Genomic DNA, 18597 nt, shown 5'->3' on the forward strand with positions numbered 1-18597 from the left:
TTCACCCTTTAGATGATATACCCTACTGCCTCTGTGCCTGTTTTTGGCTACTGTCATATGAAATTTTTTGTCTGTTGATTACTTGGTGGTACTTGATTCACATGCTGGTGGAAGAAATTACTGTTCAGTATGTATTACGATAGCTGATACAGGCAAACTACCACTGATATATGTGATAATAGCACTGATATCTCTTTGTTTATTTTATTATTCACTTTGTTATACTTCCTTTTTATTATTGGTTACAGCTGAATGTCACACAGATCCCACTTTTGATCTCACAATGCCCAATCACTGATGGTGTATGCTGTCTAAAGGTCTTTAACAGAGTGTAATCCTGTAGTCTCTCTCTCTAACTATATATATGTGTGTGTGTAATGTTTCTCCATAGTTTTTTTTTTCTTTTTCTTTTCCACGATAGTGATACAGTGACTACCATCTAAAGTATTATGGTTAGTTTTGAGGTGACTGCTTACAGAGTAAAAATCAAATGGGTGTCTTGCTGCCAAAAAGGTGGTGCTGATCTTCTTGCAAGAAGGTCAGGCATGGCTTCATCCTCTTTCATTTAATAAACAAGCTTGAGCCGGGTTCGTTAAACTTGTTTAGAGTAAATTAGTCTATAAAGTGTTTTGAATCATAGTGAAAGGACATTTCATTTTAAATGAGAGATGACAGGTTCCAATCTCATTCCTTCTACCTTATCAAGTAATATGTTACATCTGGCTTGGCTCTGCTCAAGCTTGAGCTTGATTTATTATAAAAAATGAAAAAAAAGGGGAAGCGAGGGGGAAGCGTGGGGAGAGTGTGTTTCCCATAAAAGGGAAATGCGCTTCCCAAAAAAAATTGGTGCTTCCCAGCACGTTTCAAAAGCGCGGCGTTTTGCGCTTCAGAGAAGCGCACTTCCCCACTTGCCTAGGTGTTTCTGGTAACTCTGATTTAAACTATGATTGCTCATATCGAGACTCCATCATATACATATGCAGCATTGGTGATATACAATTGCTATTGGACAAATGGCGTGAGATTACCTATTAACCATGAAGATTTTGGAAACCATGCCCCAAGAAGAAAGAGAAGGTAGTAGAAAGAGGAGACCATAATGAGATGAATCAAGAGACGATGACAAGCAGCTTCACTGGTGTCCCCTAATCTCGTTAATAAATAATGGCCAAAAAAAAAGTACAACTGTACAAGAACACCCCTGGTTATACAAACATATACCCAATTCTCACTTAATGGATGCAAATACCCTTGTGACAACAATATATTATAATACAAAAAATACAGCCCAATACATTGCAATACATAGCTATTCATAACATGAACATGAATTTCCTTCTCTAAGATTTGCTATCAACTCAGCCTACTAGCCTAGTCAAACCTTCTTTCAGTTGCTAATATATGTTGATAGCAACCATAATAATTAGAGTTCCAATGACCAAGCATTTGAAAGACAATTATGTGTGAGATTATGCCTGCCCATGACTTTTCTTTTTAAGATTTGCTATCAATACAGCCTACTAAGGCAGCTGAATTAACCAGTTCATGCTGTTTAAGTTGCTAATACATGCTCATACAAACCTATGTCACATGGGTGCGGGTACGGGTACAGAGGGTACGACACGGTAAGTTCGAAAAATGTGGGTACGGGGACATGGCTATATATATATGTGTGTGTGTGTGTGTGTGTGTAATATTTTTAAATGAATTTTTTTTGTGTGTGTGTGTGGTGTTTGGAATTTTTTTAAAAGAATGGTCAAATGATTTTTTTTTAAATAAGAGGGTGTTTTAAAAATTTGTGTGTTTGGAAGATTATTATAAAAGGGAAGGGGGTAATTCGTAACTCCACTCTCTCTCTCTCTCTCTCTCTCTCTCTCTCTCTCTCTCTCTCTCTCTCTCTCTCTCTCTCTCTCTCTCTCTCTCTCTAGAGATACAAAGGAGGAGGAGGAACCATACCCAAGGTTGTAAGTATCAAATCATTACCCGTATCGATCAGACCCAAAATAACACCGTATCGTAAACTTATTGTAAATTTTTAATAAAAATTTCAAAATTTTCAAAAAAAAAACTAAAAAAATAGAAATTTTTAGCATAAACTATAAAAAAAATCATATCACATAAAACAATGATGAATTGCACAAAATACAACCATAAATTCACATATGAAGGCAACTGCATAATTTAAATTAATAACAAACCATGCAACTGATAACCGACAATGTAAATAAAAGGCAACTACATAATTTAAATTTTAAACATAATTAAAGCCTTACATTTAACCAATAAGAGTTTATGATAACTAAAAATATTACATTTAACCAATGTCTTACATGTTAATCTTCATCTCTAAAGTTTTAAACTATAAAGATCCTAAAACTAAACTATCTTCTAGAGCCTATTTGTCAAACATCAGGAAATACACTCTTGATAAAATCGCAAAAACCCTCTCTCTTGCGCACGAATCGGCCCCCAAATCGATCTCACAAAACCTAGGGTGTGTGGGTTCTTTTTAACGAAGTCTACACATATGGAGAACTTGGCCCTCAAGAGGCCTTTCAAATTCAAAATGAAAAAGGACAACTTTTGACCTTTTTTAAGTGTGCCAACATTGTATCGTATATGATACATGAGTGTATCGTATGATTCATCTGATACAGAAATGATATACACTTGTATCGCGATACAAGTGCGTATCGTATCGCAAAACACAAAAGTAACAATGTGTATCATATTGTATCATATGATACGTACAACCTAGGGATGGCAGTGGACCGAGGGAAAGCGGGGCCCCGCCCCGTTTGGACCGGTGATGAAGGGTATGAAACGGGGATGGAGGCGGGGACGAAGGTTAAAATCCATCCCCGGTCGGGGATGGAGGCGGGGATGGACTTACACTTTTCCCCGCCCCGCCCTGTCCCTGCCACGATCCCCACCTAGCCCCGTCCCCGCCCCGATCCCCGCCTAGCCCCGCCCCATCCCCAGTCGGTGCCATAGTAAATATCTGATAAGGTGTGCGGCATTTTGCAATTACACCAAAAGGAAAGGGGGACCTCCGAAAGTATTTTTTTTTTCCTAATGAGTGTAGGAAGAGGGCTCAGAAGAGGAAATCCCACAAAGGGCTTGAATTTGAGAGCCTTCCTCTTGCTTCACCGCCCCAATTCTTCCACATCTCGCTTCAAGGGTTTTTTTTCTTTCAATCATTGTATCTTCCATGCCTCCACCAGTTTTCGACGCTCCTCGCCCTAAAGGACGACACCCATCTTCTCGTTTCTTTCCCAACTGCCTCTTTAGTGCTTGCTTCTCATGAGGTAATGTGGTTTTCTCATCACCACCCTTTGTTTTCCCACTTCGCTTTACGATGGTTGTTTTCCTTTCAGTTCTTTTTGGTTTCTTGTGCTTTGAAGAAGATGGGTGTTGCTTGTTATGACTATTTCTTGTTCTTGTATATTGTATTTGATTGTTTTGGACTTGTTTTGATGTTTTCCTCCTGCTTGGAAGCCAGCTCCCAGTGGGTTTTTGTTCAGTTTTGTGTTTTTGAAGTAACTGTAGAGTTTTCTATTTTTCTCTTGTGGGCTTTGTTTTCCCGGAGCAGACTGATGATGGGAGAAGAGGGATGGGGCGGGGATGTGGCGAGGCAGTGGCGAGGCGGGGGTAAGGCAGGGGTGGGTCAGGACGGGGATGGGGATTCATATTTTGAGACGGGGCGGGGGTGGAGGTCCAAAGTCTCCCCCGCCACAGGGGTGGACCGGGGATGAAGGTTACATTTTCGAGACGGGGCGGGGGTGGAGACCTTGTCCCCCGGTCCACTGCCATCCCTAGTACAACCATGACCATACCCATTGACTCTCTCTCTCTCTCTCTCTCTCTCTCTCTCTCTCTCTCTCTCTCTCTCTCTCTCTCTCTCTCTCTCTCTCTCTCTCTCTCTCTCTCTCTCAGTGTATATATGTATATATATATATATACATGAATGAAGAAAAACGAAAGGAGGAGGTAGGTATCTCTCTCTCTTCCCCCCCAAAAAATAGAAAAACAGTGTTTGGGTCAGGTCAGGATTGGACGCAACCTGGAGCGTACCCTCACCGCATCCAGTACCCGTACACGTGTCCTACCATGTCGACACGGGTACGTCGAGTGAAATGGAGTGTCGGTGTGACATAGATACAAACCATAATTCAGACTTCTGTGCAATTAGATATAGGAACCAAATGTTTCTAATACTACCTAATACAGTGACAGACATCATAGTGAAAACAAAAAAAAAACAGGAAAATCAGGATAAAAAGATTCAAAAATCATAATATGACAGTGAAAAATCAACTGTAAATGCACCCACATAGAGAAAAGCTAATTAAACATTATGGACTAAAAATTCAAAGAAAATCATGCTCTGGAACTTCACATTTCTGTTTCAAAGAAAAAAAAATCATGCTATAAATCTGCAAATTGAGCCACTGAGTGCCCTTGCAAAGGATAACAGTTAAAATTCCCAATCATACTTACACACAATATAAAGTGGTATTAGTATGGCATGAACAAACACAACGAATTTTTAAAGTGTATATCGAGCTCCACCTACCTTAGACGAACCACCCTGAGACAAAGCATGCTCCCAGAACCATGCACATATGGACCTGTCCACCTGATGTCCAGTCCATTGTTTCTCAAGCATTACTTCCCTACAGAATGCATAAGAATTCATCGTACATCACTTAAACAACAACACTGCAACTCACCAACCATCCTAAAACCGAACCAGAACCACGAAAACTAAAAACAAATGACAAAACATCCAAGGAACAAATGTGATTTCACACTGTGTACAATCATATTGCACCTGATCCTTTTTCATCTTTTCATAATATGATGTAACAGGAAAAAAAATGAAATTCCCAATACCCAAACAACTACCTAGTTCATGTGTTGGAACTGATGTCCACACTAAACCTGTCATAACCAAGACTAGCCCAGCAGTATAGCACCCTCAGGGCTTGTTTGAGCCTAGTCAGATCTCGGATTAAGTGATTGCCTTAACCAGCTTTGATGCAGCCTAATTTTAGATATTGACCAAGAATTGGACCCAAGTGTCTATTTAGGCTTTGTTTGGAAACCTTCTATTAAGGGGAGTCAAGGAATCCCCAACGTCATATTACGTTTCAGAGTAGGGGTGGGCATCTGGCCGGCTCAGCCCACAGGGCTTTAAGTGCAGCTTGGCTCGGAGATGGCCCGATTCTTAACGGGCTCGAGTTTGAAGACCCATCCGTGGCCCAGCCCACTGGCCCAATGGGCCAATGTGAAATGGGCAGCGTCTGGCTGATCAGGCCCAAATTCGTTTGTAAATTGCAATACACCAAACCCTTGATCCTACAAAAAACGATTAAGTTTCACCGTAAACCCGGATCTTTTGTAAAACCCCAATTAAAAAAAAAATCTGTTTGGACCCGGGCCGGGTCCGGACCCGACCCGGGCCCCTTTTTATTTAGGGTTTTAAGTAACCCGAGCGTTCGGGCGCCGCAACCCCCCCCCCTTTTTCTTTCCCCTTCAGTTTTTCCCCTGCGGCTTTAAGAGAGAGGTTGGAGGGCGAGGGGAGTCACGCCTCCCTCTCGCAGCCCTCGCTCCCCCCCTCCGCGCCGGTCACCTCCCTCGCTGCGCCCTGTCGCCGACGCCGGCCACCGCTCCCAGGTACGCCATCCTCCCTCTTCTCTTCTCCTCCCTCTTCTTTTCCTCACCCCCCCTCGTTGTCACCTCGCCGGGAGGCCGGCAGGCGACGCACAGCCTTGTCGTGCCCTCCTGCCTCTCCGGTATTCACCGAAGGGCCGACAGGTGGCCTGCAAGGCCCCTGTCGTCCCTTCTTCCCTCTGGGGGTGCGCCGGAGTGCCGGCAGAGGACCAATGGCCCCTGCGACACTCCCTCTCCTCGGTGGGTGATAGGGAACCGACGGGAGGTCGGTTGCCCTCCCTGTCACCCCCGTCCCAAGCCAATCACTCTCTCTGGCAGGGGTTAGTCCCCCTGCCACCCCTCGATCATAGGTAGGCAGGGGCAGTGCCCCTGCCGCTTCATGGTTCCCGGCAGGCAGGGGCTAGCCCCGCTGCCTCTAAAGTTTTGGCGCGCAGGGGTAGTGCCCCTGCCGCCTTCCTGTTTCGGCTGGCAGGGGCAATGCCCCTGTCACCCTTTGTCTTGATCGGCTGGCAGGGGCAATGCCCCTGTCACTCTTTGTCTTGCTCGGCTGACAGGGGCAATGCCTCTGTCGCCCTTGATTTTTCTCGGCTAACAGGGGCTATGCCCCTGTTGCCCTTAGTTTTGCTAGGCTGGCAGGGGCTCGTCCCCTGCCGCCTCTTGGCTTCTGGGAGGGCAGGGGATACTCCCCTGCTGCCCCTTGATTCTCGGCACACAGGGGCTTGTTCCCCTGTCACCCCCCCCCCCCCCCCGTCTCGAGCTTTCTCCCTCACTCTGTCGGCAGGGGCTAGCCCTGCCGTCTTTTGGCTGTCGGCAGGGGCTCAACCCCTGCCGCTTCTGGGTTGTCGGCAGGGGCTGCCCCCCTGCCGCATCGATGCTACCGGCAGGGGCTGGTTCCCTGTCGTCTCGTGCTGGCCCCCTGTCGCCTCGCTGTTTTCGACAGGGGCTCTGTCCCAGTCGCCCCACTGTTGTCGGCAGGCAGGGGTTCGCCCCCTGTCGCTTTCCTGATTTCAGCCAGTAGGGGCACACCCCTATTGCCTCTCTCTTTCCCTGTAGGCAGGTTTGTTTCTTTTACTTTCCGCATGATAATTAACGTAGCACTGTTGCAGACCTCGCATCGGACCCCTCGCTCTGGCTCCGCGGCCCGAGCCTCGTATCATCTACACGCGTAGACGCACGCAGCTGCACGACATCCCGAGGTAGGGGAAAGTCGCACGAATAGTGTGTATGAACCAAAATGAAATAAGACTTCTGAGATAGAATAATTATTTTGCATATTTGCGACTCTGAAGAAATATTTGTTGATCCATGTTTTACTCTTTGTGATTCTTTTATTTCATAATATAAATCCTCTAGGTAGACTCATTCTAGAAAGAATCAAGTAGTTTACTTGTCATGCCTGTTTACGTGTACGAGTGCTTAACTCATAATTGTCTATTATGCATGCTTATTCCTTTGAAACTGCATACTTGAGATAGACTTTGTGAAGAGATTCAAAACCACTGCAATTGCCATTATAACCGAACCTTAAGGCAGGTACAATATGAATTTTATGTAAGATCATGGAGGGTATTGAAGGGTGAAATCTATACTTTACCGAATTTAATAATATCGGCCTCCACAAGTCAATTGCTCAGAAAAGCAAAACATGTCATGTAGGAAACAAAAGAATCATAAACCATTATGTTGCCCTCTCATCGTAGTTGTACCTCTAGGAAGGTACGATCGTACTTTTGGACAAGTACGTCCCATGTGGGTTACGATGGTGGGATGATGAGGTTGTGGCAACCTCGATGAATGCTATTAGCAAAAAGCTGAGATCACATAAAATGGTGACCATTTCGCCTTCACAGGCAAGATGCTCGAGTGGGTCTAATGGACCAGAGCATGTAGAATGGGACGGCGGTTAAGAAACCCCCGTCGTACCCATCCGATCTTCACGGTTCATCAAGGGAGAGGATGGATGGTACAAAGACTCCGATGGACAGGTTGTTAACAACCACCCCACGAGCAAAAGACTCGGTTTTCCCCAGTCATCGGAGTTAGGGGAATTGGGATTACCATAAATTATCCTAGGTGGTAATTCCCAGGCACTTCTGCAGAAGTTGGATGCATCCATGGGCCACGAATGCCTTTGGGGATTTACTCTCTTGGTCACTGACCGTCCCCTTAGGAGCGGACTCAGTCAGCCATCCGGGTTAATGAAAACACCTGACATAATAAACCCCCGGATCGGTCTCGGTTGTTTCTACGTTTCGCGTCTGTGCGTACCCACAGGCCAGTTAATATCAGAACTTAAAGAATATATTTAGGAATAGATATAGATGACTGAGACTTACACTGTTTCTCTTTGCACTTATTACATTTGCTAGAATAGACTACAACTGCTTTAATTGCTTAAATATCATAACTGCTTATCTCATGAATGTCCTGTTTTATTTTCATTCTACTTATCTGTTCGTGCACCTACTAGTTTGTTATGAAACTGACCCATTTCATGGGCAGGTGAGAAGTAGGACTTCACTGGCGGCCGATGGCGTGGTGCAACGTGGATCAAGATTCATTTTCTTTCTGCTGGCGGCTTGGCTCTGGGACTCTTTGGAGTTTTTTTTCTTAGATTTATTGAACTTTGGAATAAAAGGCTCATTTTGTAATAAACTGCAGATTTTAATCGATTGCCTTATTTCTTAAATTCCTTTAAGATGTGAATGATGGTTTTTCAGCTAACGTACCCAGGATTGTTGACTTGTGTTCCTTTCTAAATGTCTTCCGCTGTTGTTTTTAAAAATTAAACTTTAAATCTTTGAAAGGTTTTTCGATAAGGTTTTCGAAATCACAAGTCGAAATTTTGGGGCGTTACATCTTTGGTCTTTCAGAATATATAGCAACTCGAAAATTCCCAATATCATCATCACAACACCAGTGCAAGTACAAGAACACCTGATGGTCCATGAAACAGTAGACTAAACCAAGCATACACCCTATGAACAATTCCACGAGCACGAAACCGACTTAATCAATAAATACAACAATGAGATCGAAAAATCAGCAACCAACATGACGATTACATAATAATCGACTGAATCTGCGAAAATGGGACGTCGAGGAAACTAGATGGCCAAAGAAGAAAAGAAAAAACCAATTGGGTCCAAACGCATGATCAAACAAAACGTGAAACACCACCTTTTTCCTCTTCCCCTTGAGAATCACAGACCCAATATCTCACGAGGTCACGATCAATTGCTCTCGCACTGAATCGAGGCGAAAAAGGCGATGATCAACCTCACCGATAAAGGATTTTGAGCAAGAAATGTATATATAAAAAACGGTGGGCAAGAATTGTAGAGATCATCACCATTCAGTGGAATCATTTCAGCGAAAGAAAACTAAAGGAGGAAAATTAGCAAAAGGAAAACGCAAAACTAGAGGGGAGGTGGAATCTGCGCACCCAGAATCGGAGAGGAGGAAGATGGATTGCAGCATCCTACTGAAGAACGAGATTCCCCGGAAACTCTTTTCCTCCCTTTTCTCTCTTCGAGAAAACCGTGGAATTCTGCGGGAATTTTTTTTTCTTCTTGCTCTGGATCGTGCGGTTTATGAACCAGTGTTTAAACAGGTCGGACCTGTTCCTGAACCACTGAGTCGGGGTTCGGATCCAATTATAAATTTATAATGTGCTGCAGTGCTTGTGCTACCGGATGGCTATGGACCATGTCACAAAGATACGTAGACAGGGCACGTGATGCAGGTTTGACTCGCAAATTCCATCTTTTTTTGAAAAATAGAGATACAAGGAAACAAAGTTTTTAAAATTTGTAATCAATAAAAACTAGTTTTCTATATTGAATATACAAATGTATTGTTGTTGAAATAATACTAAAACATTAAAAAATATTAAAGTATTAACAGTAAATGGTTGTGTCTGTGTCTACTTGTCTGAGCGTGTTCCGTCGTGTCACCAAGGACACGCCACCAAAATGGGTGTCCCTGTGACATGGAACATGGGTCCCGCCATGCCTCACTTGAATGAGAGCGGAACCACATTACACACTTTGAGTGTACCTGTGCATCTGACTGCCCTCCATCTCTAGGGTACAGCCTGTCATCTGTGGGGCTCAATGGAAGATGAAGGGCAGATCAGGTACAGCAGCACACTAAAGTGTGCAATCTGATTGCACTTGATCTCCGTCCATTTTAACCATGTTCACAAATCTCATTCTTGGAAAGATATCAATGGGAAAAAACTTATTTTCTAAGATATTTCTGACTAGTTTGGTAAAAATAAACATTATTTTGAAAACATCACTATCACTTTGCCCTGTCTTTGAACATATCTTGATACACATTTTCAAAATATTGACGATATTTGTGACTGAGTTTGGTAGGACCACCTACATTCTTCCAAATTTTAAATGAGACCTCGGTTAACAGATTACTCGGATTTTGTAGGTCAACCATAATTGGTATTCGGATCTAGTTTAAATTCATAGCTCGACATTGGCATTGGAATTTTCTTAGCAAGGGAAAAATCTCACGATAAATAAAAAAAGTTGGATGAAAAAAATCTCATAAAATAAAAAAAAAAATCTCGAAGATGCGTATGCACACATGAAAATATGGAAATCCAAAGTCTTATAACTGTATAAATATCTTGCTAAGGTCATGTTATATGAGAGTCCCATTTTATTGACATTATATACCTCTTTGTGCAAAAAGTAACAAAACAACAGTATTTCCAAAACATCAGCTTCAGGCTCCACCACTCGATGAGTTATTGAGGACTAAGTTGCCTTTTAAACTGGTCTCTGATGTGACGTAGTGGTATGGAGCCTAGGCAGGTGGTCTAGGTTCAAATCCCAGGAGCATCACTCCTTGCGCAAGCTGAAGCTTGGAGACTCCCTTGGGGCAAGGGGTAAGTCCTCGGAGTTTTACGCTGCCAGGACAGCGATGGTAAGTAGCCAGTGAGACCAGGCCTTTGATCCTGGGGTGGTTTCTTCAAGTAAAGAATCAAAGAATAAAAAAAGAGAAAATTATTGCAACCATGGACAATTTTTTATACTAAAATATATTTGGAAAAAGTTTGAATAAGAAACAGTAGTGATGCATTGGCTATTTATAACGAAATTCCAAAACATATTTATATATTGCATAGCTACAAATACATAGTTTAATATCGAGAACAGTAGAACCATTGGTGGGATCCAGAATCTTGCACTAAAAAATTCAATTACATCCCTGTTACTGTTACATACAAAAACACGCAGGGTGCCGCAGAGAAACGATGAAAGACCGAGCAAGCCGGAAAAGCCTAACCACCTTCAACACCATTAGACACTCTTCCAGTTTGCTGATGAAACTAGACCACACTGAATGCAGATTGTAATGTTGAAGACACACGAGAAGCAATTGTTTGAGACGCAAATGCCTGAAGTTGCTTCTTAGCATCTGGTGAAAACAAAAATGAAAATCATCAAATGAAGCAACTACATCACCCTAGTCTGCAAAAAACCAAGGACTAAAATAGATAAAATCATGGTAAAACAGATAATATATCCGACATAGATCACCGCCGCTGTCCAAGCACATCCTGACTAGTTATCCAGCCAAACGATCTCAATGCGGAACAGCATGCACATATTACTAAATATATAAGATTACCCAAATCAAGACCAAAATGACTTGAAACTAGGTAAACATACCCTATCTGAGATGAAAATCATAGAGGTGTGATAGCATATCAGAACAAGCATCCAACAAAATGCTAGTGCTTTCTGACCAATATATGCATAAAGATTAACTCTCAATGTAGTTGAAAGATACAAGATTGAACTTCTATTTTGAAATTCACATCCTTTGCCTTGGAGGATGGGCACATTAAAAATATATGTATCTATAGCATATTCCTTTTCTAACTCCAATTGGCTGATAAACTGCACAGGAGAGAACCTATGAAGCTAACACTTGTTAAAAGGATATAGAGCTCAACTAGTTGGCCGGACCATGGTCCAAGCAGACCAGTTTAAAAATAAGGAGCATGAACTATAAATTAAGGTGCAGAAGCTATCTAACAGTGGGAAGAACTAGCAAAAGCTTCTTTTCTGATGAGTTCTAGCATAAGCTTTTAATGTCCCTAGAAGGTGTTTAAGCATAAGTTTCCTCCTCAAATTAGATTTCAAGGAGAAAGATTATCCATTTTTTAAATTAGATTACAGGCTATGTTACATCGTACAGGATGTATGGCCGTTATGATGTGTTTCTCAAAAGACAGGCGCAAGGATACCACATTTTACATACATATATCTTTGTGTGTGTAGGTACGCACAACGAGCTGAGCTAGCTCAGGCTGTTCGAAAATATAAATGAGCCAAGCTTGAACAGGGGTTCAGGCTCGGTACACGTAAATGAGCTGAGCTTGAACAGGCAGTCTAGCTCGAATAAGCTCGGTCAGCCCGATTAAGGTCAGCTCACATAGTCATATAAATAAATTAGATTTTATATACATATGCACTTTGTTCATAATATGGTCACAAATAGAGGTCTTAAATTAACGGGTAAATCATTGGTCTTCTTTGAAAGTGGCGTGGGTTCAAATCCCACCATCTTCCTCCCTTTCAAAAAGACTTTTGATACAAATTTCAAAAACTTTGCAAAAAGACTTTTGACACAAATTTCAAAAACTTTGAAAACCTTATTAAATTAAAGGTGTTCAGCTCGAGCCAAGCTTGAACAACCAGATTTTCTTCTCAAGCCGAGCCGAGCCCAAGCTCTGCTCGAACCCTGTTCGTGTGCAGCACTATGTGTGTGTGAATAGAGAGAGAGAGAGAGAGATATCTTCACTGAAAATTGAGAAAATAGAACATATAATATTTTACAATATGTAGCATATATGGAAGCACCTAGAACCAGCACCCTAAAGTACTAACATTGGCATGGGTATGCTGGGCATTTTGGAGTACCACGTTTCATGGTTTAAGGCTAAGCATGGTTAAAACTAGAGCCATCAACGGGTCGGGTACTCGGCCCACATATTGCTCAGGTTGGCACTGTTTATGGTCATACTCAGAATTCCGGTTCGGGTCAGATCGGGATCGGGTATCCAATACAAACTCAGCCCATTGACAGCCCTACTTGAAACACACTGAAAAAACAAAACAAAAAGCAGAAATTTGCATATTTTATCAAATTGTCTGTATCATTAATTTTGTATTAAAAAAAAGTTTAATCTTAAATTCATGGTAGTGTGCCTGCTTTATTTTAAGTTAGCCTCTTCTTCTAAGATGCAAAGCTTGCACGCGCACACACACACACAAAAAAAAAAAAAAGCTTAACAAGGTTACCAGTTAAAAATGAAACAGTTGGCATAAGCTTTTGTTATAGTACCAAAAATAATCTTTAATAAGCAAAAAATTAAAAAATGATAATAGCATGTAAGACACAAAAACACTCTAAATTAGCAACCAGATGGACCCTATTGATTACAAAAGCTTAATGAATGATTCTTACCTTTGCGACATTTAGTAAACCCAATAATATTTGCAAGGCTTAGACTCAAACAAACTCCTACAGCGAGAACATAATCAGCTTGGAACCTTATTACTGAAAATATTCCAAGGAAGATCCAAGCAACAGCCTGCACAATGAAAACCATAACATGTTAAATGGTGAATGAGCCATCGTGAAAGAAAAACAAAAGCAACAAATCAGTTTTGAATAAAAGGCATCACTGTCTGGAAAATAAAATCTCAATCAGAGCTAAGCGACAGTGTTGATGTGTCCACTAGAACCAAAGGAGCCATCAAAGACATAAAGGCAAAGCTATTCTTATATACTACCAGTAGTGCCACGATGACCAACACTATGGACTAAAATCGTGCCACCTATATATTGCTGCTGCAACTACATGCATGCACACAATCACACAATCACAGACACACAATGATCAGGAAGCAACTAATTCTTTTTGTGCTAAAGATTGACTGTGGCATAAAGCCTATGATTATTTCCTATTTTGAAGTTGAGTGAAAAAAAAAGATGCATCAGAACAAATACTTAAAGACTTAAAAAAGGCTGGTTATAGATATCCGAAGAGGTAGAAGCAGACAAAAGAATTAAGCTCATACTGTTATTTCTCCATAATAGTTCAGCAGTATTTATTCAAGCATACAATCAAACCTTTTCATGACTTACATACTTCTGTATTCAATATAGATAGCAGAAGGAAAACACAAGGAACTTAAACTTGCTAAATGATAACTTGATAAGCATAATTTTCATTTTAGGCCTTCAATACATCTAAAGATAGTGGAGAACTCACTGTAAGGTACAAAGTCCACCAGAAGAGCCATGAATCCTTCTTATTCATCCGTGCCAAAGACTACAGTAAAGATAAAAAAGCGAGAAGGAAAAAGTAAACTAAACAAGGTTAGTGCCAATAATGATTTATGAAAGATTAATGGATGAAGCACCTTAAAATGGCATATAATGAATTAAATGAAGTGCATAACTATATTAAGGCATGGTAAACGATGCAAACCTCTTGATCAAGGCTTTCAAATTTCCAAACACTTTCCCCTAGATCATTTATTTCATTCCACCATCGCAGCCCAACCAATATTCGTCCACTGACATTCTTAACCACCCAGAAATCAAGTGCACATAGAAGCACTGTAATGACAAATATGATGACAAAGTTGCTTAAAAATAGCGCTGATAGAATGTAGAATGCCAGTGCCGCAGCCTGCGACACATCAAAAGAAGAAAAAGAACAAAAGAATCATCATCAAAAGCATAAAGACAATACAAATTTCTTCACTATAAATAAATTAAAGAATGAGTACATACCTTAAACAAAACATGAAAGAAACATGTCTTTGGATTTGCATAATTTTCTCCTGTAAGCTGCAGACACAATCAGCCACTTCACTGAGATGCTGCTAAATTTTTATCCATTTAAGAAAGAAGCGATCATAGTAAATGACACTACCGAACTGAGAAAATGTAATGTGGTCTGAGGCACATAAGAAATTAAAACCATTCAATAATTCATTTTCATTCCACAACTCCATTCTCTTAAACCATTCAATCAATCATTTTCTTGTCATAACTCCATTGCCTTACAGATCTGTAAGTTCACAGAGGGGCTTCTTTGAAAGCATGCCGCTGCCTTGGACCAACACTACAGAATAAAGAGATATCTCAAAATCGCATGCAGCAAATTATTTCTCCTATCAATTTGGGTGCATTAGACACTTGTTTAATCATGTTATGCATATACAAGCAACATGCTTGCATTGTCATTTTTGCAGTTTGAATCAACTTTCTGAAGACCCAATTGGCTGTTTTATCTGAAAGACTAATACCAGGGCCATCACAATTGTATATCAAACTAGTAAAACAAAAACTGAAGATAAAAGCTTAGTAACAAAATAAAACAAGAGGAACAATTCCAGAAACAATACTAGTTTGAGCAGAAAATTTAATTTTCTATAGTTTAACAAATGCTATGTGATCATGAAATTGCAAACATATTTATACAAGGTAATTATCAGAAATGAGTACTCAAAGTGGTGCCTCTAGTGGGAATGCATCATTTCTTTTCTAACTGAAAAGTGTAGGATTATCATCGACAAATTAGGAAATAAGTGCAAGGACATAGCAAAGTACATATGCATAAATGTATCTAAAACACGTCTGCATCTTTGTTGCACAAAACAATAAAAAATATCAACTTATGAAGATTGTCAGCGAGTGCAATCTACAACTGCTATCATATTTTATAATTTCTTTCAGTGGCATAATAGTGCAGAGCATCGGACATATAGGTCCAAATATTTTGAATAACAAAAACAGTAGATTTGAGATAAATCTGTTGGAATAGTTCAAGCAGCTTGGTTTGGAAGACTGGACCTTTCAAGAGTTTTAAGCAGTTCAGCTTTCATAGGTCTGGTTAAATGCCCAATCCAACCACGAAGAACCAATATAGTAAATGCAGAATTTAAGCTATTTTGGACAAAACATCTAGGTAGTTGCATCTTCATTGATAGATTAGCAGCACTTCATGATCTCTTGTCTTCCAGGGTTTAGTGGCAACAATTCCATAAATATAAACCCTATCACGATTTGATCCATGACACAGAATCATCCTGCTTATCCATAAATCTAGGATAAATATTACACGGGGACCGTATCGCGCTATATCATGCACCATACCTTCTAGAAAATGCAAATACCCTCAAATGACAGAAAACCTACGATTATGAATATTTTTGAACTCCAATACAAGCCCCACATATAAAATCCCAACTATGCCATGCTCATGAAGCAAGACTCACGAAAATCACGGCAAAAAAATGTCGTATGCCAGATTCACGAAACAACACATTGGTTTAGAAGGAAAAAGAAAATCATGGAACTAATTTGAAGGCACAATAAAGAAATAGCATAATTTACATCTTCACAACATTAATATCATAAAAAAGTATATCCTCAAAAATTTACAAGAACAATAAAATAAAATCAGAAATCAACTTCCCAGCTACTCCTTCACTAGAAACCTACAGTTCGACAACGCGCATCGAGGGGAGAATTCTATTTCTAGTTTCAAACCCGCCGACAAAAGAGACGAACCCCAAATTACCTCCCCACTAATTCCGATGCCCTAACCCTAATTCTGGCAACCCCAGAAAAAGGAAAACTATACCGTTTTAGACGGTTCACAACCCAAACAATCTATTAAGAAAACGAAGGATCTTCAAGAATCGAACTTAAAAAAGATTAGATCCAAACACGATCTACATTATGCAAACTTATCAACCACGTCGAGCAATTCATCGTCAAATTAAGAAATCACAATAACTAACAAAAATAAAGAAAATCACAAACTAACCAACGGGAATCACAAAAAATGATCAAGAAAATCCTTCGATAGCAAGAAAAGTCTCTGATATTCAGCAAACTAAGAAACCGGAAAATCTCGAAAAGAAAGGGCATAAGGACAAGGGATTAAGAACAAAGAACCTGATTTCGATCCATCGCTCCGCGTGCAGATCGGGATCGGGAGGGTTCCCCTGCGAGAACTGATCACGATTTCGCGCGACCACGACGTCCTTGAGAAATCGAGATTGCGAGCTACCAAACCCGGACTCCTAAATCTCTGACCTCTCTGGGAACTCGTCTGTCGCGAAATGACGAAACTGTCCTCGGAACGTTGGAGTTATCAATGGATCCGGCTTGATCAGGGTCGGATCCAATATTCTGTAACCCGAAATTAAAGCCGGGCTGGATCTAGGGATGTAAATGGTTCGGATTCGGATCGGATGCGGCTAATACCAGTCTGACTAATCGGATATTTGCTAAACAGATTCGGATATCCATCAAATCCGGTTATCTTATTATAATCGGATATTGTTTTGGCTTACCGAATCTAACTAAAAGGAGTTAGATTCAATCATATTTTGGATAAAATCCAGTTCATTGACATCCTTAGCTAGGTCTAAAGTTGGATGCACCGGTGACTCAGATACAATTATGGATGGGAAATGGGATGAGTTGCTCTTGGCTTCGCTTGTGTTTGGCTTGTAAAGAGGTCATTATTAATAATAAACAAGTGTTCAGCTCATTATTAATAATAAATATATTTTCAGAGGTGGGCCACGTAAGGTAGGGTGGTCATGGGGCCCCACATAGGGTTTTTCTCATTTCGGCCAGGGTTCCTCATCATAAAAGAAGAAGACATTATTAATAAATGTACCTTATATTTATTTTATTTCAAAGTGTAGATATTTAAGTGTTTTTCTTGCAATAATAAAACTTGAAATTAAAATCCTATTGCTTGTATATTTGAATCAAATAATTTATTTTGTAAATCAGCCAGTTCGATCTTATCTCAGCAGCAATAGCCTAAATTCTATTATTCTCAGCTTTATATATATATATTACAAACAAGCTAGTTTGAGCGTGGTTTGTCATAAGAAAAAGCAAAGCTTGAGCACCACTTGTTGGGTCCATTGGCTTTTTTATCAATCCTAGATACAATTAATCAGACGAAAAGGGGACTGAATTTCAGAATATTACTCTAAAGCCAATCGAAGAACCAACCCAAACCGATCTTGAATTGTGATCATAGTCACAAATATCCTGATATTTTGAACAAAAAAATGAGATGTATCAGGATATTTTTAAAACATCATAATTTTGTTGTTTGTATGAGAATATTATGATTTATTGTGGTATATATTTTTATGGGAAAAATTAAATATTTTAGCAAAAATTTTAGCATACTATATTTGGTTATCTTTGCCAAAGATTAAATTTAAAATGGAAAATTATCCTAATGTCCTTGCAAAATGACATTTTCCAAAATGCCCCACAATTTGCAAAATGTGCCCATTGTCCCAAATCGGGGTTGCCCGAATTTTTTAGGAGCTTTTTTTACCCTTCACACTAGCGAAAATCCTGTGATTCGTGTGATATATCGGTATGTTGTTCGGATATCACAAACTCTCACTAATAAGTAGATTTGCATGATAATTATGCGAACCTCACGAATTTCACATAAACAAATTTGTGAATCTGGATAGTTTTCATCCCAACAAAGTAGATTCATGCATCAAATGTGTGCATCTTATTTGTTTCGCAACACCCATGTGAACTTGCTTTGATTAAAATGTTCAACCTTGAAAAGTCTGCCCCTTGCATTTGCAGATCCAGACAGTTATGCAAAACTCTTATAACTGAAAACCTATGCAGATTCGCAAATACCCTACGACATTGACATATGTAGTATGACTTTCACAAACCACCATGTGAATATCCCTTAAGTAATTGATCTTCTAGAAGGTCCACAAATGTGTAGCGACATTCGCATATACATGTTTGTGAATGTCACACTCTAAAACAAACTTCATAAATAATGTGATAACTTTG

General features: G+C 40.3%; 2 protein-coding genes across 2 annotated transcripts in view; both read right to left on the minus strand.

Annotated features, from left to right (window-relative positions):
- The window catches only part of LOC149839147 (AP-3 complex subunit mu-like), a 31459-nt gene extending 22235 nt beyond the window's left edge, over window positions 1-9224 (minus strand). Inside the window, exons 1-2 of the mRNA XM_090002320.1 lie at window positions 9122-9224; window positions 4577-4676 (exon numbers count right to left, since the gene is read on the minus strand). Of these exons, the coding sequence (XP_089858446.1) occupies window positions 4577-4676; window positions 9122-9156 (135 nt within the window). The 5' untranslated portion in view covers window positions 9157-9224. The remainder of the gene's footprint in view (window positions 1-4576; window positions 4677-9121) is intronic.
- Window positions 9225-10752: 1528 nt separating this feature from the next.
- LOC149839148 (Golgi apparatus membrane protein-like protein ECHIDNA) lies at window positions 10753-16835 on the minus strand. The gene is made up of 6 exons (XM_090004015.1): window positions 16690-16835; window positions 14515-14571; window positions 14207-14410; window positions 13988-14047; window positions 13177-13303; window positions 10753-11118 (listed from the first exon to the last, which is right to left on the minus strand). Exons 1-6 carry the CDS (start codon window positions 16702-16704, stop codon window positions 11030-11032), a joined length of 552 nt encoding a protein of 183 aa, XP_089860141.1. The 5' UTR covers window positions 16705-16835; the 3' UTR covers window positions 10753-11029.
- Between the last annotated feature and the right edge of the window lie 1762 nt (window positions 16836-18597).

The sequence above is a fragment of the Nuphar pumila genome, chromosome 4 (assembly GCF_984573655.1).
Source record: "Nuphar pumila chromosome 4, dmNupPumi1.hap1.1, whole genome shotgun sequence".
Classification (NCBI taxonomy): Eukaryota; Viridiplantae; Streptophyta; class Magnoliopsida; order Nymphaeales; family Nymphaeaceae; genus Nuphar; species Nuphar pumila.